The sequence below is a fragment of the Carcharodon carcharias genome, chromosome 2 (genome assembly GCF_017639515.1).
Source record: "Carcharodon carcharias isolate sCarCar2 chromosome 2, sCarCar2.pri, whole genome shotgun sequence".
NCBI lineage: Eukaryota > Metazoa > Chordata > Chondrichthyes > Lamniformes > Lamnidae > Carcharodon > Carcharodon carcharias.
In genome coordinates this window covers 42,730,686-42,752,778 of record NC_054468.1, presented here as the reverse complement: position 1 = coordinate 42,752,778, position 22,093 = coordinate 42,730,686, and the positions used below count along the sequence as shown (strand labels likewise).

The 22,093-nt window shown below is 41.3% G+C and overlaps 1 protein-coding gene across 2 annotated transcripts in view; it reads right to left on the bottom strand.

Annotated features, from left to right (window-relative positions):
- The window catches only part of dis3l2 (DIS3 like 3'-5' exoribonuclease 2), a 289,427-nt gene that overhangs the window by 13,256 nt on the left and 254,078 nt on the right, over positions 1–22,093 (bottom strand). For both annotated transcript variants that reach the window (XM_041176034.1, XM_041176033.1), the window contains 3 exons: positions 19,429–19,509; positions 7,427–7,574; positions 5,103–5,233 (listed from right to left, as the gene is read on the bottom strand). In XM_041176034.1, the coding sequence (XP_041031968.1) occupies positions 5,103–5,233; positions 7,427–7,574; positions 19,429–19,509 (360 nt within the window). The remainder of the gene's footprint in view (positions 1–5,102; positions 5,234–7,426; positions 7,575–19,428; positions 19,510–22,093) is intronic.

The following is a 22,093-nucleotide window of genomic DNA, read 5'->3' as shown; positions in this document are numbered from 1 at the left end:
TTCCATTGTCTGAGAAATTCAGCAACTGTATATGTTCTGAATGCACAGGTATGATTGAAAACCCTTATTATGAGGATTATAATAATGTCCATTATTGTGAGGCAAAAATACGGAGTTGAAGCCTAGAATTTGAAACCTGCAGAAGGACTCTGAATTTTTCATGAAGATATTGAAAAACACAGAAAACAATTCAACAATTCTATAGGTACATTTGATCATATTTTGTAAAATATGTATTTGAAATTATTTTACTTAAAGACTTTAATTAAAGACTTCATGTAGGGATATTACAAATTTCGGTTGCTGAGGAACAATATATGTATTCGTGCAATTACACATAATTCTTACTTTGACATACTGCATATATTTTATTTATATATCTTAAAATATTTTCCCTGGTTATTTATTGTACAGCTATCATTATAAGCACAAGGAACACTTGAGATGCAAAGCGTTATTTAACTGTGATCTTCATTTGGCATGCATTTAATTACAGCAGGTTATCGACACATCTTTATTTATTCACTTTCGGTGTCCCAACCTTGGGCCTGCATTCACCATGGGATTTCTGCAGCTACTGATTTGCTGAACCACATCCTCAACTCCACCTTTAATGCCACAGTCCTGACTAAAACCATTCCACTCTTTCACCCTGGCTATTTCCCCTTATACGGCCCTCATCTGGGCTTCCTTAAGTCCAAGGGATAAGGGCTGGAATGGATATGGCGGCACACTGGGTCCAGCTCTAGTCTGCTAAAACCCCTCCCCTTTGAGAAGAGCTTTTTATGGAATTTTAGAGGAAGTTTGACCTGGTGGCCAAGGGAAGGGAGGGAAGTGGCAGAGGCAGTTGATGGGCGATCTCAATCTTAGTGTCAAAGAAGTCCATGAGCTCCTTGCATGTATTTATCGAGGTGGGGTGCAGGAAACAGGTGAATGGGTTTTCTGAAGACAATTTGCAGTAGAGAAAAAAAGTCTGCAACCCAGGATGATCCTGGATAGTGAGCACTTTCAGAAGATGACAGCAGGACCTTATAAGTGCTTTATGTGGTCCAGCCAGGTCTGGTGGTGAATGGCTAAACTAGTTGTCCGTTCAAATCCATTGACTTAAGGGAGTGGATATGAGGGCCTACAAGAGAAATGGCTAAGGTGAAAGAGAGTTATAGCTTTGACAGAGACTAGGGAACCAAAGGTAGAGGGTGAGGGTATGGTAGATGCAGAAATGCTGTAGTAAATGAAGGGCCAAAAATGAAGCAGTTGAGATTTTGAAAGTGCAGTGCAGTGTGAGTGAATTAGGAGAGTTTTCTCTTGGGGTGGATACTGAAGGAAGCAGTGATTGGTGAGGGAAGGGGAATGTGGGTGGAGAGTGATACAAGGAAGTGATCAGAGTAAAATCACCCCAAAGCGCATCACAGTGTGTTATCATACAAAATTTGACACCAAGGCACATAAAGAGATAATAGGGCAGGTGTCCAAAAGCTTGGTAAAAAAATAGGTTTTATGGAGAAGTTTAATCAAGGACAGAAAGATAGAAAAGTGGAGATGTTTAGAGAAACAGAACTTGGGGCCTAGGCAGTTGATGGTACTGCCACTAATGGGGGCAGTGAAGAAAATTAGGGACGTATAAGAAACCAAAGTTGGATGATCACAGAGAGGGGAGGCGGTAGCGTAGTGGTATTATCACTGGACTAGTAATCCAGAGACCCAGGGTAACGCTTTGGGGACCAGGCAAATAAAAATCTGGAATTAAAAGTCTGATGACGGCCGTGAAACCATTGTCAATTATCATAAAAACTCATCTGTTTCACTATGTCCTTTAGGAAAGGAAATCTGCTGTCCTTCCCTGGTCTGGCCTACATGTGACTCCAGACCCACAACAATGTAGTTGATTTTTAAACTGCCCTCTGATGGCCTTGCAAACCACTACCATCAAATCGAAGTCTAAAATGAATGAAACTAGATGGACCACCCGGCATCGACCTAGGTATGGGAAACAACAATGGCAAATTCAGCCCTGTCAACCCTGCAAAGTCCTCCTTACTAACACCTGGGGGCTTGTGCCAAAATTGGGAGAGCTGTCTTATAGATTAGTCAAGCAACAGTCTGACATAGTCATACTCATGGAATCATACTTTACAGATCATTTCCCAGACATCACCATCACGTTCCCTGGGCATATCCTGTCCCATGGGCTGGACACACCCAGCAGAGGTGGCAGCACAGTGGTATAGAGGCGGGAGGGAGTTGCCCTGGGAGTCCTCAACATCAACTAATCCCCACGAAGTCTCATGGCATCAGGTCAAACATGGGCAAGGAAATCTCCTGCTGATTACCATGTACCGCACCCCCCTCAGCTGAAGAATCAGTACTCCTCCATGTTGAACACCACTTGAAGGAAACACAAAGGGTGGCAAGGGTGCAGAAGTTACTCTGGGTGGGGGGCTTTAATGTCCATCACAGACCAAGCTGGCTGAGACCTAATGCACATAGCTGCTAGACTGTGTCTGCGGCAGGTGGTGAGGGAGCGAACAAGAGGGAAAAACAAACCTTAACTCGTCCTCACCAACCTGCCTGCCGCAGATCACCACCAGGCAGCTCACCACCACCTTCTCAAGGGCAACTAGGGATGGGCAATAAATGCTGGTCTAGCCAGCGAAGCCTACATCCCATGAACGAATAAAAAAAAGATGTATCTGTCCATGATAGTATCGGTAGGAATGACCACTACACAAGTCATTGTGGAGACGAAGTCCCGCCTTCATATTGAAGATACCCTCAATTATGTTGTGTAACCACCTTGCTAAATGAGATAGATTTCAAACAGATCTAGCAACTCAAGACTAGGCAACCATGAGGCCTGTGCGCCTTCAGCAGCAGCAGAACTGTACTCAACCACAACCTGTAATCTCATGGCCTGGCATATCTCCCACTCTACCATTACTACCAAAACAGGGGATCAACCCTGGTTCAAAGAAGGGTGCAGGAGGGCATGCCAGGACCAGCACCTGGCATACCTAAAAATGATGTGTGTCAGCCTGGTGAAGCTATAACACAGGACTACCTGTAATGCCAAACAGCATAAGCTGCATGCGATAGACATAGTTAAGCGATTCCACACCAATAGGTCAGATCCAAGCTCTGGAGTCCTGCCACATTCTGTAATGAATGGTGGTGGACAATTAAACAACTTACTGGAGGAGAAGGCTCCACAAATATCCCTACCCTCAATGATGGGGGAAGCCCAGCACATTAGTGCCAAAAATAAGGTTGAAGCATCTGCAACAATCTTCAGCCAGAAGTGCCGAGTGGACGATCCATCTCGGCTTCTCCGGAGGTCCCCAGCTTCACAGATGCCAGTCATCAGCCAATTCAATTCACTCCACATATCATCAAGAAACGGGTGAAGGCACTGGATACTGCAAAGGCTATGGGCCCTGACAATATTCCGGCAATAGTACTGAAGACTTGTGCTCCAGAATTTGCTGCACCCCTAGCCAAGCTGTTCCAGTACAGCTACAAAATGGGCATCCACCTGGCAATGTGGAAAATTGCCCAGGCTTGGACTGCCAATTGGCAAGTAACATTTATGCCACACAAATGCCAGGCAATGACCATCTCCCAATGAGAGAAGCTAACCATCGCCCCATGACATTTAATGGCATTATCATCACTGAAGCCCCCATTATCGATATCCTGGCAGGGGGGGAGGGGTTACATTGACCAGGAACTGAACTGGACTAGTGATATAAATAGTCCGACAAGTCAGAGGCTAGGAATCCTCCAGCAAGTAACTCACCTCCTGACTCTCCAAAGCTTGTCCACCATCTACAAGGCACAAATCAGCAGTGTGATGCAATACTCTCCATGCCTGGATGAGTGCAGCTCTAACAACACTCAAGAAGCTTGATTCCATCCAGGTCAAAGGCGCCGTAGACAGCACTTTCTAAACCCACAACCACTACCATCTAGAAGGGCAAGGGCAGCAGATAGATGAGAACACCACCACCTGGAAATTCCCCTCCAAGTCACTCACCATCCTGACTTGGAAATATATCATTGTTTCTTCACTGTCGCTGGGTAAAAATCCTGGGACTCCCTTCTTAACAGCGCTGTGGGTGTACCTACAGCACATGGACTGTAGTGGTTTAAGAAGGCAGCTCACCACCACCTTCTCAAGGGCAATTATGGATGGGCAATAAATGCTGGTCTAACCAGCGATGCCCACATCCCATGAACAAATATAAAAAAAACTTGAAGGGCAGTAGGACATTACAGAGATAGGGAGGGGCAAAGGATTTAAACATTAAGATGAGAATTTTAAAATCGAGGCATTGTTGGACTGGGAGTTGATATTGGTCAGGGGTGATCGGGTGAATGGCACTTGGTGCAAAAAGCACTAGCAATTAAATTTATGACAATTTCATTACATCAAAAATTACATAGTTCTTACAGATGTATCTTACCACTGTATGCTGACTGAGCCACCTTTCTCCTGCAGGGAACTATGCCCTTCTCTGACACACTTCTCCACCTTTAGCTTTTTAGTCCAAGCTGATACTCTTCTTCCTCCCACTGTTCACTTGTTATTGTTGGCACTGCATTTTGTTTCCCACTCACAGTGCTATTTCTATCTTTTTCTCTTTCCCTTCCCATGGAATTGTTTGCAACTTCTGCTACATTTTCTCTCCCTCTGTTTCCCTCCTTTTCATTGCCATTAATTTCTCCTCTTCTGTTTTCCTTCGTGCCACTCCTTCCAGAAAACTGCAGCTAATGGTATTGATTCTGGCTGTTGCACTCACAACTAATTCCCATATGTAGTATGCAGCGGGTGAAATCACTTTGATTAGCAACAGGACTTGGGCAGGGGTGACACTATGTGGCAAGAGGACTGGTCTGCACTAATTTTTGTCAACAAATACTGACATGGACCTGGCCCAAAGAACACTGATAGTTGGCATCTATGCAATTGCTGCTAGTCCCCCTCGACAAGGTCTCTTCCAATGCTGACTCCAAATGATTCAATGCTTCATTCCTGCTGTACTAAGGTATATCTCATCGGCAAAACAATTACAATTATTTCTTTGGTAGTTTGCAAAGCTTCTTACCTTCACAAAAACAGAGAAAAAAATCTCAGTGCTAAGTTCTTGCACTTTTTTTGAAGCACTCTTTTTCGCATTGCAATGGTCGGCTTGTTTCTGAATGTCACTTTTATCCAGACCAATCTGTTGACCAGAATCTAAAAAAAATCAAGAATGCTAACTACTAGTAAAATCAACTTTTCTTTAGCATCATAGAAAGTCCATTGACCAGCAAATTTATTTAGTAAAATGACTCAAAATGCCTCAATTATATTTGAAGCTTTGTGATTGGTTCGGCTGCAGTTTATGAAACCGGCTCGTTATTCTAAAACAAAAACAAAAGCAAAATACTGCAGGTACTGAATAACAAAAAAACAGAAAATGCTGGAAGTACTCAGCAAGTCAGGCAGCAACTGTGGAGAGAAATAGAGAGTTAGCTTTTCAGGCTGATGACTTTCATCAAAACATTGCCTGACTTGCTGACCATTTCCAGTATTTTTTGCTTAACTATTCTACTGGATAGCTGAGCTTAAATGTTGCATTTAAAATGCAATAATTTAGCTGGTGCAAGGTTCTAAGTTATTTAGCAACTTTTAGAATAATTTAATGCATACATACTTACATTGAGTTTGGAATTAATGAAAAATTTTAAATAACTAATCTCATTTAAATAGAACAGGGCACCATCTAAATCAATCCACAGCAGTTATTTGTGAGTTCATATAATGTGATTAATTTATTCAATGGCTTCCAGATGAACTCTAGTTTCAAATGCCAGTAATGAGTTTACCAGTCAAAAAATCTACAATTTAGCTTTGTAATTTTCTGTACTATTTATTTCAATTTCAGCCTAGATGATCCATACCCAAATTTTGGCGATGCCCTTACATCAATAATTACACAAGAGAAGCATCAAAACCAAGGAGCGCAAACAATGGTTAACGTACTAAAAACCTATTTTCACCAATGTACCCTTTTAACTGTACTCTCCAGGGGTTATTGCATGATGAGATCTGTGAATGTTATGTTGACCTTCAGTTGGATAGCAGTTATCTAGCACATCATCTCCAGGTGAAAGAGAATTTAATGTAAAACGGATAAACACTGTTGTTTAAAACTAAGCAGCCACATTCAGTAATTGACATAGAAATCTTAATTTGTAACAGACACCAAGTCCCCTTCTTCAATAAGGACAAAAGAGAACCCAAGGATTCAAATGGTTTGGAAATATTCATCGGGAAGTCTTGCTAAAATTATACAAGGCACTAGTAACACCACACCTAGAACAGTTTTGGCCCCCTTATCTAAGGAAAGATATACTGGCACTGAAGACAGTCCAGAGAAGGTTCACTGGGTTGATCCCAGGTATGGAGGGATTTTCTTATGAGGGGAGATTGAGTAAGTTGGGACTGTACTCATTGGAGTTTAGAAGAATGAGAAGCCACCTTATTGAAACATATAAGATTCTTAAGGACCTTGACAGGGTAGATGTTGAGAGGCCATTTCCCCTTGTGGGAGAGCCTAGGGCCAGAGGGCATAATCTCAGAGTAAGGGGTCGCCCATTTAAAACAGAGATGAGGAGGAATTTCTTCTTTTAGAGGGTAGTGTATCTGTGGAATTCTTTACTGCAGACAGCTGTAGAGGCTGGGTCGTTATGTTCATTCAAGGCTGAGATAGACAGATTTTTAATCAGTAAGGGAATCAAGGGTTATGAGGAAAAGACAGGAATATGGAGTTGAGGATTATCAGATCAGCCATGATCTCATTGAATGGCTGAGCAGACTCAATGGGCTGAATGGCATACATCTACTCCTACACCTTATGGTCTTATTTAAAATGGCCTGTCTGAGTGTATCAATGCAGTGGCATTTTTGAGATAAAATACCTGTTAAGAGACTGGTTCAAAGAAAATTCTGTAAATATCTTGTCAACGAAAGGAGAAGCAGTCTACTTGCAGAAGCAACTGCAAACAGGAACACAACTTTTCATAATAAACTTCTCACACGGGATGTTACAAATAAATTAAATGTAACGATAGTTGTAGGGAGATATTGGTCACCTGATAAAAGGTCAGGGCCAGAACACTAATTTTCTTGAGCGCAGGAATTCTGAAAACTTCTCTATTTGTCTGGCTCAGGTTGGGCTTTTATTGGCTGAAAATAAACACCAAAGGTCGGTTTTCCAGCCAATGGAAGCCTAAGTTTAAAAGACTAAGGTCAATCTTTGGGAGAACCACATCTAAGTATGACAATACTCTGCAGTACAACTCTATTAAAAACATTACATAACCAATTTATTTGATATTTCACAATACATACACACACATCTGAAACAAAGGTCATGTAACCTACCAAGTTTTGCAGCAAGAAGTCGATGCACAATGATATCAGCGTAACGGCGAATGGGGGAAGTGAAGTGAGTGTACAAAGGCACATTGAGTGCATAATGGTGGAATAATGCTTCATCATAAAGGACTCCTGCACAGAAGTACTGCGCCATCTGGAAAGAGATTAAATACACTTATACTGAAGTTGTCTCCACTACATGTAAAACAAACGACAGAGCTTATTATTGAATAAACCTACTAAGCAGAGTGGGTTGGGGAAGAGCGGTGGGACTGGGGTGGGTTGGAGAGCTGCGAGATCGGGGCACTGCTTAAACAGCAGGGTTTCTAAACAAAAAGCACCTACCTTTTCATTGACTTTTCTGGAGCAGGAATCGGGCTTCAAGGATTGGGCAGTTGGGCCACACCCAGCATTAAAAAAACACGTGGATTTAAAGGGGCCTCGCAGCTATTAACATTCAGTCAGAGCTCCACGGCAGCCTCAGAGCTCATGAATCCAAAATCCGTCTTGTGACCCCACTAGGGACTGCAACCCACAGTTTCAAAAGCCCTGATCTAAGGTAGAGCTTTCAAAGATATTTCAGGTCATGGTGGTCACCATGAAAACATAAGCCATAACAACATTCAATAGAGGAATCCTGCGGGATCGACAAGCAGGGAAGTGTGTAGAGGTATCGTTCCCTTCAATGAATGAAGATAACTCTTCTGGGTACTTACTTGTTTGTTTTTTCATTCCTGTCATCATTCACACTGGCTGATTAATGATATTGGGAGGTGGAGGAAGCCTTCTGTGCAATAAAGTCCCGTAAGTCAAAGCACATGTGCCAAAATCTGTGTTCTGCACAACTGCTAACCAAGCAGTAATGTCCAGTACAGTGTATTTAAAAATGGCCCCAAATATTCAATTACAAATATGCAAAAAGCAGCCATGGAATGAGGGAGACAAGTGTACTCAAGGACACAATATATAAAGGAGGTGAATATTGATAATGCTGTAAAAATTGAAGAGCATGCAGTTATTATGCAAATAAATAAATTCATTTTCAAATTGACAACTTGTATTTATGTAATGTCTTTAACATTATAAAACATCTCAAGGCTTTTCAGAGGAGTATTATAAAGCAAAACCTGACACTGAGCCACAATAAAGTGATATGAAATAAGGCAGAAGGCCAACAGCTTGGTAAAAGAGATAGGTTTTAAGGAGCATCTTAAATGAAGAAGAGAGGCAGCGAGATGGAGAGGATTAGGAAGGGAATTCCAGGGCTTAGGGCCTCGGCAGCTGAAGGCATAGCCACCAATGGTGCAGCAATTAAAATCAGGCCAGTTCAAGACACCAGATTTAGAGGACTGCAGATATCTCAGAAGTTTGTGGAGCAGGAGGAGATTACAAAGATAGGGAAGGGCAAGGCCATGAACAGATTTGAAAACCAGGCTGAGAAGTTTAAAATTCAGATGTCGCTTGACAGGGAAACAATGGAGATCAGCAAGCACAGGACAAATAAGAAATAGGAGAAGGAGTAAACCATTTGGCCTCTCGAGCCTACTGCGTCATTCAACAAAATCATGATTAATCTGATCATGGCCTCAAATCTACTTTCCTGTCTGCCCTCCATAACTCTGGACTCCTGAAAAATCTGCCTCAACCTTTCCCCTTCATTCCAGGAATCAACCTGATGAACCTTCGCTGAATTGCCTCCAATGCCAAGTACATTCCTCCTTAAATACGGAGGCCAAATCTGTAAGCAATACTCTAGTGTGGCCTCACTAATGCCCTGTATAGTTGTAACAAGACTTCCATACTTTATACTCCATCTCCTTTACAATGAAGCCCAACATTCCGTTTGCCTTCTTAATTCCTCGTCATACTTGCATGTCAACTTTATGTAATTCATGGAAGAGAATACCCAGGTGTCTCCATACCACAGTATTGGGTTATGTCTCTAGTTAAATAATACTTTGCTTTTCTATTCTTCCTACCAAAGTGGACAACCTCACATTTTCCCACATCATACTCCATCTGCTATATTTTTGCCCACTCACTTAACCTATTTATATTCCCTTGCAGAATCTGTATGTCTTCCTCACAACTTGCTTTCAAACCTATTTTTGTATCATTAGCAAATTTGTCTACAATTCATTCTGTTCTTGTATCCAAGTTGTTAATTTAGGTGGTAAATAGTTGAGGCCTCATTACTTGTCCCTGTGGCATTTCACTAGTTACAGTTTGCCAACCTGATGATTACCCACTTATCCCGACTCTGCTTCCTGTTACTTAGCCAATCTTCTACCCATGTTAATATATTACCCCCAACACCATGAGCTCGTATCTTATATAGTAACCTTTTATACGTCATCTTGTGCAATGGAAGAAGATTCTGGCAGCCAATGAGCTGAGGCAGGCAATGTTAGGCAGTCTTTGTGATTGTGTGGATACGTGGTTAGAAGTTCACCTCGAGGTCAAATGTGACATCAAGGTTACTAACAGTCTGGGTCTGCCTCAGACAGTTGCTAGAGAGAGCGATGGAGTTGGCAAGTGGGGAATAGATTTTGAAGCAGGGACCAAAGGCAATAGCTTTGGTCTTTCCAAGGTTTCACTTGAGGAAGTGTCTGCACATCCAGTACTTGGTGTTGGATAAACATTCTGATAACTTAGCAACAGCAGAGGAGTTGAGAGAAGTGCTGGTGAGATAGATTTGGATGGTCGACAGTGTACATGTGGAGTCTATCGCTGTGTGTGTGTGTGTGTGTGTGTGTGTGTGTGTGTGTATGTGTATATATATATATATATAAATAAAAGGATGGAACAAAGTGAGTGCAGTCCCACCCGGCTGGATGAGAGTGGAGAGGCATTGTGGGAGTATTGTGTGGTCAACTGTGCCAAAGCCAGGCTGAGGAAGACAATAGCTTTGGTCTTTCCAATGTTTCATTTGAGGAAATTTCCGCACATCCAGTATTGGGTATTGGATAAACAGTCTGATAATTTAGCAAGAGCAAAGGAGTCAAGAGAGGCGGTGATGAGGTACAGTTGGATGTCATCAATGTACATGGTGAGGACGGACAGTAAACCTTGTCACCATCACAGAGGATGTCATTTGTGACTTTCATTAGAGCTGTTTTGGTAGGAGCAGAAAGCACTGCCAAGAAAAAATTAGAATTAAAAAAAAATCAATTATGGGATGTGAGCTTCACTGGCTGGGCCAGCATTTATTGCCCATTCCTAATTGCCCTTCAGAAGGTGGTAGTGAGTTGCCTTCTTGAACTACTGCAGTCCATGTGGCGTAGGTACACCCGCAGTGCTATTAGGAAGGGAGTTCCAGGATTTTGACCCAGCAACATTGAAGGAACAGCAATATATTTCCAAGTCAGGATGGTGAGTGACTTGGAGGGGAACTTCCAGGTGGTGGTGTTCCCATCTATCTGCTGCCCTTGTCCTTCTAGATGGTAGTGGTTGTGGGTTTGGAAGGTTATGTCGAAGGAGCCTTTGTGAATTCCTGCAGTGAATCTTGTAGATGGTACGCACTGCTGCTACTCTGCGTTGGTGGTGGAGGGAGTGAATGTATGTGGATGGGGTGCCATCAAGTTGGCTGCTTTGTCCTGGATGGTGTCAAGCTTCTCGAGTGTTGTGAAAGCTGCGCTCATCCAAGTGGGGAAAATTCCATCACACTCCTGACGTGCCTCGTTGATGGACGACAGGCTTTGGGGAGTCAGGAGGTGGGTTATTCGTCACATGATTCCTAGCCTCAGACCTACTCTTGTAGCCACAATATTTATATGGCTAGTCCAGTTCAATTTCTGGTCAATGGTAACCCCCCAGGATGTTGTTAGTGGGGGATTCAGTGGTGGTAATGCCATTGACCATCAAGGGGCGATGCTTGGATTCTTTCTTGTTGGAGATAGAATAAGCCATACCATTTTGAAAACAATTTTTAGTTTTCTGTTGTCAGTGAGTTTAGAATCTACAAACATTAAGGATATCATGAATAATTTGCCAATTTCCACACTTTTATTAATAATATGAAGGTTGCGTTTGTATAGTTTTGAACTTCAAATTCACATTTGGTTTTGGAATGTAAGACTCCAACCATCGATCTATTCCTTGCCAGTCAGCATAAATCAGTCAAAACACATCTATTAATGTGAATTCCACTTAATTATATTCAAGGCAAGCTTTTAAAATTAAAATATGAAAGGTTAGTTATCTAAAAGGACAAATAATATGAAAAGACTTTGTGGTATGTTACAAAGTTTTGAAGTATGTTACAAACCCTTTAGAACCAATAACTTTAAAAAAAGGAAATTCAAACTGCCAGTTGATAGCCGAAAGAATGACACAACAAGATTTTACGTTTTAAAACTTTTACAAACTAACAGACTAAAAGCACTATTGACTAACCACTATTGTTGTAGGTAATTGATACTTAAAACTACAGAATAGAACATATCCCTTTTACTTTAAACACAACTGAACAAAACACTTCACAGGTGTATTTTACATTGTCCCTTAAGTAGTCATTCGATTTTCCCAAACCCAATCCAGAGTGATTCTTAGCTCTCTAGGGTTTACTCCCATTCCTTTGCTTTCATAATCTGGTAACATTTAATCCCAGAACTACCTTTCACGGTGAGAGTTTTTCCTAGCTAGGTAAATCTTCCAGCCTCATTTCAAACCCTCACAACTTTGGCCTTTTCAATCCAATTGCGAGCTCCTACTCACATTCCTGCATGGTGAACCTTGGGAGACTTTTTGCCACTACCTGCACCCTCTCTCCTGGATCCTGGCAGACTGCCTGTGTCTGAGTTTTCAAGGGTATCTTAGACACCCTTCCCTCTCAAAGCCCTCCTCCATGATAACATGAATCACATAGGCCTGGTATCCAGGTAGAAATGATAATTGGCTATTCTTTAAAACCCAAATACAGAAGTTAGCGTCTATAAAGGGAAAAGAAAATACAGTAAACTTACAGTTTAAACCATAATTGTTTACAACTTGACATTCTCACTGCCTTTCTGGGACTTAGGTGACTTGCAGTAAATGTGAACACCTTGCACCTACTATCCAGCTAAACAGCATGGGCTTCCCTTTAATATTTAACAGCCATGTCACCCAGGACTGTTGTTAGGCAGACTTCAGAACAGGTCATGTGACCCCTTCATTTTATCCTATATTAAAGGCCCAGTCGCAAAACATGAAATTATAAACCTTAGATTTGTAACAAGTATGCTTTACATATTATTAGATGTGTAATGTAAATTGGAAACACTAGATCAAGTTGTCTAGTGCATGCACTGAAACCTGCACTAGTTCGAAAAAGTGCAGGAGAGTTTTCCCTCAGTGCTCTGGCCTATATTTATCCCTCATCACAAAAACAGATTATCTGGTCATTATCACACTGCTATTTATCGGAACTTGCTGTGTGCAAATTAGCTTCCACATTTCCTACGTTACAACTATGATGACAATTCAAAAGAGTAGGTCATTGGCTGTAAAGCACATTGGAACATGCAGTAGTCATGAAAGACATTACATAAACTCAAGTCTTTCTTTCTCTACTTAATTAAGGGGCAGAAAACCTCCTGCTGGTTTTGTCTTTACAGCTGCATTCAACCAATGGTTCGAAGAGAAAGTACAGGTTAGTAGATTTCAGTTTTACATTGTTAAAATCTAAAGATGAGAAATCTGCTAAAATTTATATAATATGCAAAACCAAGTTTGTTACTATTTTTAGCAATCTGACATTTAGAGGGAATCTGTTTTTGATTCAAATTATTCTTGTAATGCCACGATAATAAACATTATAGTCATTAAAGGGTGAAACAGGGTTTATGTTTCAGGTCAATAATCTTTCATCAGAAGGTTTCTCTCTCCACAGATGCTGTCTGACCTGCTGAGTTTTCCAGCAGGAAAAACTGCATTCCAGCATCTGCAATATTTTCTTTTTGTGTGACTGTAGTCATTAAAATGTTTAGGTATAGAAGCAAAATTTATAATGCAAATCTTAAACTTTCACAAATAGACTACTGATTTATTATAAAAGGATGTACTTGAAATTATAATTATTTGATATGGAAAGTATTTCTGGCTAGCGTATATCACATGAGTGAAATTGTGCTGACAGAATTAAAAGAATGAGGAAAAAAGAGATGCAGGGAAGGCCAAGGATTTTTGTATTTCAGAATGAAACCATTTAATTTGTCTTCAAGTTACTCTGCAAGCACTGGTGGCTGAAATGTTTTAAATTTACATTCCCCTCTCTCACATGCCCTCAAAATACTTCCATACCATCTGCCTATCATGATTCACCTCAGTCAGCTGTGAGGGTGGCAACAATCCAAGTGTTACACTTCACTGCCATATTATCCTTCTCCAAACACAGATGTGAAATGTTTTCCTTCTCTACTTTGGAAAAGCCCATCTAACTTTACAACAGTGGACCTGACATTTTGTTGCGATAAGCACTTTAAGATCATGGGGTACCTTAATAATTACACGACTACACTAGCTCATATCTCTACAGACAAGTCAAGCAGTGGAAAATATTCCAATCATATATTCTTGTACATAAGAACATGAGAATAGGAGGAATAGATAGAAGTTTTCAAAATCATGAGGGGTCTGGACAGAGTACATAGGGAGAAACTGTACCTGCTCATAAACGGATTGAGAACCAGAGGGCACAGTTTTAAAGTGTTTTGCCAAAGAAGCAAATGCAAGGTGAGAAAAAACTTTTGCACACAGCGAGTAGTTAGGGTTTGGAATGCACTGCTTGGAAGTGTGGCGGAGGCAGGTTCAATTGAGGCATTCAAGAGGGCATTGGATGATTATTTAAATAGAAACAATGTGCAGGGTTATGGGGAAAAGGCAGGAGATTGGCACTAAGTTAAAATGCTCAGAGAACCGGTGCAGACACAATGGGCCCAATGGCCTCCTTCTACACCATAACAATTCTGTGATTCTGTGATTCATATGGTCAATCAAGCCTACTCCGCCATTCAATATGATCATGGTTGATCTAGAGCTTCAGCTCCATTTTCCCGCCTGCTCCCCATATCCCTTAATTCCCAGAGAGACCAAAAATCTTTCAACCCCAGCCTTAAATCAATTTAAGGTAACATTTAACCCCAAAATTATCTTTCAAGGTGAGTGTTTTCCTAGCAATTCTGCCTCTAGCACAGGTGAATCTTCCAGCCTCTTTTCAAATCCTCCCAAAGTTGGTCTTTTCAATCCAACTGCAAGCTCCCATTCGCATTCCTGCACGGTAAACCTTGGAGATTTCTGGCCACTACCTGCTCCCTCTCTCCTGGATCATAGCAGACTGCCTGTGTCTGAGTTTTTAGGGATATCATAGACTCATATACATTTACAGGACAGAAGGAGGCCATTCAGCCCATCATGTCTGCACTGGTCAACAAAGATCTGAATACACTAATCCCATTTTCCAGTGCTTGGCTCATAGCCCTGGAGGCTATGGTAACACAACTGAATATCTAAATACTTCTTAAATGTTACGAGAGTTTCTGACTCAGCCACCCTTTCAGGAAGCGAGTTCTAGACTCCCACCATCCCCTGCGTGAAAAAGTTTCTCCTCAACTCCCCTCTTAGCCTCTTACCTTAAATCTATGCCCCCTGGTTATTGACCCTTCTACTAATGGAAAAATTGCCTTCCTATTCACTCTATCTATGCCTCTCATATCATAGAAACCTTTCCCTCCAAAGCCCTTCTCCATGGTAATGTGAATCACATGGGCCTGGATGAAGCATCCACAGCCCTCTGGGGTAGAAAATTCCAAAGATTCACAGTCCTCTGAGTGAAGTAATTTCTCCACATCTCAGTCCTGGGTCTTATCCTGAGACCTTGCCCCCGTGTTTTAGATTCCCCAAGAAATGGAAACAATGGCCTGATTTTTTCAGATGGCGGGGTCTCGCTTTCCGCTATTCAATGAGTCGGTGGGGAACACATCCCCGCCAACTCCAAGTGTTCTGCAGCCATTTCACACTCAAATGAGTGGTAAGTGGCAGCAGGCGGGACTTCCTCTGCTCACTCAGGAGGAATTCCTGCCTTAGAGAGCCTGCTGGCCAATAAAATTGGCTGGCAGCTCTCTGGTTCCTGCAACAACAAGAGCTGTGGTGGACTGAAGAGGAAGTGCATCAACATGCTTGAATGCCTGAGCCTAATTCCTGGGACTGGAGGACAAGGTAAGTTTAAAGGGTAGGGGAGGCCTGGTGGGGGGGCCCAAAGAGGGTGCTCGGGTGGCGGGGGGTGGGGGGGGAAGAAAGGCCAGGGGGCGGCACCTTAAGGAACAGATATTTAAAATGCAAAGTACTGAATATTGAAACAATGGCTGCCAAGACAGATACACCCAAAACCTCTTGGAAATACACAATGGGTGAAGTATTTCAAGGCAAGGCTGCCCAGCCATTAGAGAGACTACAAGTGACACAGACCCTATCAAATTCCCTCTGAATTATCAAAATTACCCAGTTTCTCACCAATTTTTATTCCTATTCATTCTTGCAATGTGGGCATTGTTCACTAGGTCAGCATTTATAGCCCATTCCTTGTCTTTTGCACTTGCGCATCCAGGACTCTGTCTTATTGAGGATAGGGATGCTGCTGCAAGATTGGGATTGCTTAGCTCTGTTATAGCGGCTGCTTCTGCTGTTTAGCATGCATGTAGACCTGTGTTGCAGCTTCACCAGATTGGCACCTCATTTTTAGGTAAGCCTGGTGCTGCTCCTGGCTTGCATAATGTAGAGAAATATGAAATAATCCATTTAGGTAGAAATAAATAGAGAAGTTATAAGAAACCTCCTGCTGATTACTGCCTACCACCCTCCTTCAACTGATGAACCACCTGGAAGAAGCACTGAAGCCAGCAAGAGGGCAGAATTTACTCTGGGTGGGGGGCTTCAGTGTCCACTACTGATCAAGCTAGCCAAGTTCTGAGGACATATCTGCCAGACTGATCCTGCGGCAGGTAGTGACAGAACCAGCATGAGAGAAAAACTTATTTGACCTCATCCTCACAAATCTACCTGTCACAGGCGCATGTGTCTACGACAGTATTGGTAAGAGTGACTACCGCACAGTTCCTGTGGAGACAAAGTCCTGTCTTAACACTGAGGACACCCTCCATTGTGTTATGTGGTACTACCACAAGTGCTAAACGGGATAGACTCAGAATGTGTCTGGCAGCTCAAAACTGGTATCCATGAGGTACTGTGGGCCTATGTCACTTGCAATCTCTCTCTAGTGGCTGGGCAGTCTTGCCTTGAAATATTTCACATATTGTGTATTTACAAGAGGTTTTGGGTGTATCTGTCTGTGGCAGCCATTGTTTCAATATTCAGTACTTTGCATTTTTAATATCTCTTCCCTAAAACAGTTACAAGTTTCGAAGGGTGTCTGGATTATAGGAAATGTCTCCCTCTTCACACTCCTGAGGGTGATTTGTTTGTTCTTGGAATGTGGATTTGCAATTTTAAGCAATTTGCCCTGTCTCAATTCAAACTGGAATTGAATCCAGTCAGTTGAAAGTTGAAAAATCATATTTTCAAAAGTAAAGGGACATTGCCTCATGACAATGGAACCATTCTGGAACCTGTGAACTTCTGGAAGATCAAAACAATGGATCCACTATTTTTGTAGCCACCTCTTTTAAAACTCTAGGGAGTCAGCCATCAAGTTTATCTTTAATAAAAAAAGCATTATTGAAAAATCTACTTTTTGGATTTCCTCTTGAAATTGCCAGTTGCAGAGAAAATGACAATTGGTATTACTACCGCATTTTTAAATAACGGATATGGGTTGATACAATTATGTTCAAAATACTGCACACGAAATGTAAATCACAATATTAATTGCACTAGAGATAGAAAACTCTAAAGTATAACATAGGATATATGGCACAGAAACAGGCCATTTGGCCCAACCAGTCCACGTTGGTGTTTATACTCCACTTGAGCCTCCTCCCATCTTTTCTCATCTAAGCCTACCGTTGTAACCATCTATGTACTTCTCCCTCATATGCTTGTCTAGTTTCTCCTTAAATCCATCTGTACTATTCAATTCAACCACTCCCTTTGGTAGCACCACATTCTTAGTGCTCTTCGGGTTTTTGAGGAAGGTTGAAGCTCTTCCTACTCTTTAAAATTCCAACAACATTCAGTTAAAATGTCTCTGTTGAGATACTTCAAGTCATCCTGACACAGGGAAATGCATGGATACAATCATACAAAAAAAGGAAAGCTGAAATCTGATCAAGAGTCCAGGAAGTCCATGAAAACTCTATGAAGCATTTATGACCATGTGTGCTGACCCTCATCTAAATCAGCATTTCTGAACAATTCAGTCCAGCCAGTGGCAGAAACTAATCTAAAAGAGTGGCATGGAGAGGTCAAATAAATGAAGGGTAAAATCCAAAAGACATTAAATCTAAAAATTGCATTATAGTCAATGTAGGGAATGAGAAATACAGCCTGAGGAATTTAATCTGTGTGTTCAATGTATTATCCACACTCTAATTTTAATAATATAGTTGATTGTGAAGCTAATTAGCTTAATAATGCATTAGAAGCAAGGGTAAATAATAAGTAAACCTAATAAATAAATAGGCCTTAAATAAACATATAGAACTAATAAATTTATAAAACTGAGCAGAAGAAACTAAGTTAACATTAAAGATCACTCAGTTAGCACTAGCGATATAGACTGAAAAAATATCCAGGGAGTTTACATACCAACAGTGTTCTAGCACATAATTTCATGTTTCCAAATATTCTTATCTCAAAGAATCATACAATATAAATCCTGTCTTATATTAAGTCTCTATGTTTTTAAAGCACTAGAGACGCTCCACTTAATTAAAAACAATGGAAGAAGCAGAACTAAATAATTATACCAGAGTACCAAATGCGAGAAAACAACGTGAAAGCTGAATGAATGGTTTTGTTTCTTATAAACAACATTTTCAAAAAATGTCCTGCTGGCTTCATCATGGTTCTGCAACACAGATTTGACTGGCTTATCCACATTATATAATTGTGTCCCTAGTCTCCTGCAACTTTTAACATCTAAAATGTTCAGGAACAACCTCTGTGCTTTGAAAAATATATTTTATTTTGATTTGATTTTCTTAATATATGATTGATGCAGACTGAAAAAAATTTAGATGGAACAGATGAATTTACAAAATTAGGAAACACAAATTTGGGTCTGGCTTTTATCCAATTTCATTAGTTTTGTAAACTTGCCAGTGTAACTGCAGACAGCCACTGATATATTAACAGTTCCACAAGGAAATGAGACAATTTAAATTATGGCAAGAAAACTCAAGTCTGAAAGGTAATGAATTGACAGCTTGATCTGCTCTCAGTTTGTTATTTTGACATCAAACCATGATTGACAGCATCTTTTTGGCAAATAAATGTGTTTTGTGGATAAGTTTTAGTGTCTTCCAGAAGTAAACTGAGCATGAACAATGTTTGTCCTGCCATAAATACATTTCTTACATCTGTGTTACACTGTCATAAGTCATAAATATTTAATTGTGAATTATGGTGCAGTAAACTTAAAATATTTATGTACATTTTGGGGAAAATTCCTTTCTTTGTGAACCCAACCAATCAGAATTAGGAATGTGGCACCTTGTACTGAATTTAAGAATAGTTCTGTAATCAAAGACAAAATGAACCCCAACCCTTTGTGATCAAGGCTTCAAAGTACAACATAATGAACTTTCACCAAACATTCTGTTTGTACAATCAACTTACATTTGAGTAGAGTACGTTATTACTTAAGTTGGGTGAGTTTACAGAAACGTAGATAAATTTATAGAATACAAAGTTCAACTCTTAATAACAATGTATTTGTCATTACATGCATATACAGTTGTAAATGAATTCACATATGTCTTCTTGAAGTCCAGAGTCATCTACATTTTTGTCAGCAAACTAATAAACTATTCTTGTACAAACAAGAGATCTTCATAAAATTTAAACTCTCTTACCTGCATTGGTCGAGAGCACATGTGGGTCAGTATTTCCTTCCTGGCATATTCGTCTTTCCCTACAATTTCATTTAGGCTCTTCTGTTTAACAAAACAGCAAGAAGAAACAGTTAACTTTGGATACACATTGCCTGCACAAATTGTAAGCTATATACCTAATCAAAAAAGACTTTTAATGTTATGTGACAATTGATCAAAGATTTAATTCCTCATATTCTTCGAATTTGGCAAACATCAGGTGAAAACATATTAAAGTGAGTTTTTTGTGAGAAAGTGAAAATATATTCAAAACAGGGCAATTTTCATTGCTGCTTGGAAGGTAGATGTTACAATTCCACTATGTAATAATTGGGAGTTTCATGATCCTAGGGCAGAATTTTGCCCTTGGCAGGGATGCTCGGCGGGGGTGGTTGGGAAGCCGACTGCCACCTGCGATTGGCACCGCGATTTTACATGGGTGAGCCAATAAGGGCCCGCCCAGCACAGAACATGAGCAGCAGTGCTCAGCACTGCCTGTGTGGTTGGGGGGGGGGGGGGGGGGGGGGGGGGGGGGGGGGGGGGGGAGGAGGGCGAGTGGGCCTAGCGCGAACTTCGCACATGCATGCAAAAGAGCGCTTCAATCTCCCTGAGGCATGGAGCTGCCGAAAAGTTGGACAGGCAGCGTAAATTTGAATTTAATTACCTCTTTAATGGCCTTAATAGGCCTTTTAATGTCGACGGGCGTGAAGCCAATTCTTGCACGCGCCCGCTGAACGAAATATCGTGGGACTACATGATGATGGCGGAATGCTCGCCCGATGTCATCGTGCGTCATTTTACACTCGGCCGGGTAAGGCACCTGCCTGCCCGCCAAGCTCAATATTCTGTCCCTGGAGATCAAAATGAAGGAAAAATTGAATTTGGTGTGCACTTGTATCTATAATTTAATATATGGACATAGATCTTCTGGTTTCCAGATTCTCAGAGGCCAGACGTACGACCCAAGATGAGTGTCAGGACCCCTCAGACGTCTTGACATGCTGACTACAGCAGAAACTGTTTGAACTTGTGTTGAGCAATTCCCCGCTCCTGATACCCTCTGCGAAAATCTCCTACTCTGAACTAGAGTTGGAGGCTTTGGACAAAGTTGGAGACTTTGGACAGTTCCGCGGTACTTGCCTGAATAGTTAATTACAGAACTGGCCCCTGCTGACCCACTACACCCGCTCCGGCAGCCAGATTACCCCCCGACCCAACTACCCCTCCTACCACCCAATTATCACCCCCAGCCCAACCCAGTTACCTCCGACCTCCCTGCCACCTCATCCACCTGCTATCTCACCCAACCCATTCACAAACATTACGGGGGGGGTGGTGGTGCGCCTCTGATGAGCACAGGGGCCCTGAAAAGGAAATACCCTCCTGCTTGCCTGACAACAGTGCAGCTAAAGCTGCTGTACCAGTTGCTTGGCATGGGCCTCGCCCTGCCATGGGTAAAACAACACCAAGGGAGGCCATTAAGGGTTTCAAAAGGGCCAATGGTGTGTGGGCTGCCTGATGCCTCCACTGCCCCTCAAAATTTCATACAGGTCAGGGGTGAGCGGGTAGGTGGTGGGTAGGCCAAGTGCTGCATTTTATAAGCCCCCCGCCATCTTCAAACCCACCAACAAGGATGCATAAAATCCAGCTCATAATGAGCTCACTAACAGCACAATACTTCTTTTTGGAACTAAATCGCCATTCCTTCACTGTCTCTGGGTCAAAATCTTTGAACTTCCTTCCAACAGCACTGTGCGTATACCTACAACACATGGACTGCAGCAGTTCAAACAGGCAGCTCACTATCACCTTCTCAAGGGCAGTTAGGGATATGCAATAAATGCTGGCCTAGCCCCAATGCCCAAATCCCATGAATGAATAAAAAAAAAAGACTGCATTATCTGGGAAATAAAGCATAACTATATTCAAAATTAGGTTAATACAACCCTAGTGATTTAAGCTAGTTATTATAACTTCATTAAGAGGAAGCAATTATATCACATTCTCGTCCAGTGGATATTTTTCAGTTTATGTGTTAGGTGTAATGAGATGCTTCTATCTTTCTCTGCAATTTCTGTTTCCAGCATCTAGTTTATTATTTAGTGTGGCATCTGTAATCTCTCTGAAGTTGCTATAGATAATGCCTAAATAGCATGATTGACAGATTGAATAGATCTCCAGACCCAGCTCAAACAACTGTTTTAGATCTGAATTGCAAATCACAAATGGTATCTTCAGTAGCTCTGGTTTCAAAGAGAAATGTTTAGGGGGTGGGTGGGCAAGAAGAAAAGCTTTTAAAATAGCATTCCCCTTTTGGTTGTCTTCCTTCTTCCTTAATGTGAAATTTGAATTAATTTTAAAAGTAAAAATATCAGATTTGATTTCAGAGATGCCCCCTTGAATGGGGCTTCTAGTGCCAAAGCAATTTTACAAATGATTTGGTGCTTAATCACTGTAACTTAAAAGAAAACTGCCAAGGAGAATTAGTATGAACATGGTTTTCTTTAACAATACAAGAAGCCTAATTAGTTATGTTAAATATACAGAAATTCTAGATTTTCTGAACAAATTTAACATTTATTTGAACATTGTCATCAATACACCCTTGTTTTGACTCACTTATTCTCATGCAATCAAAATCAACCCT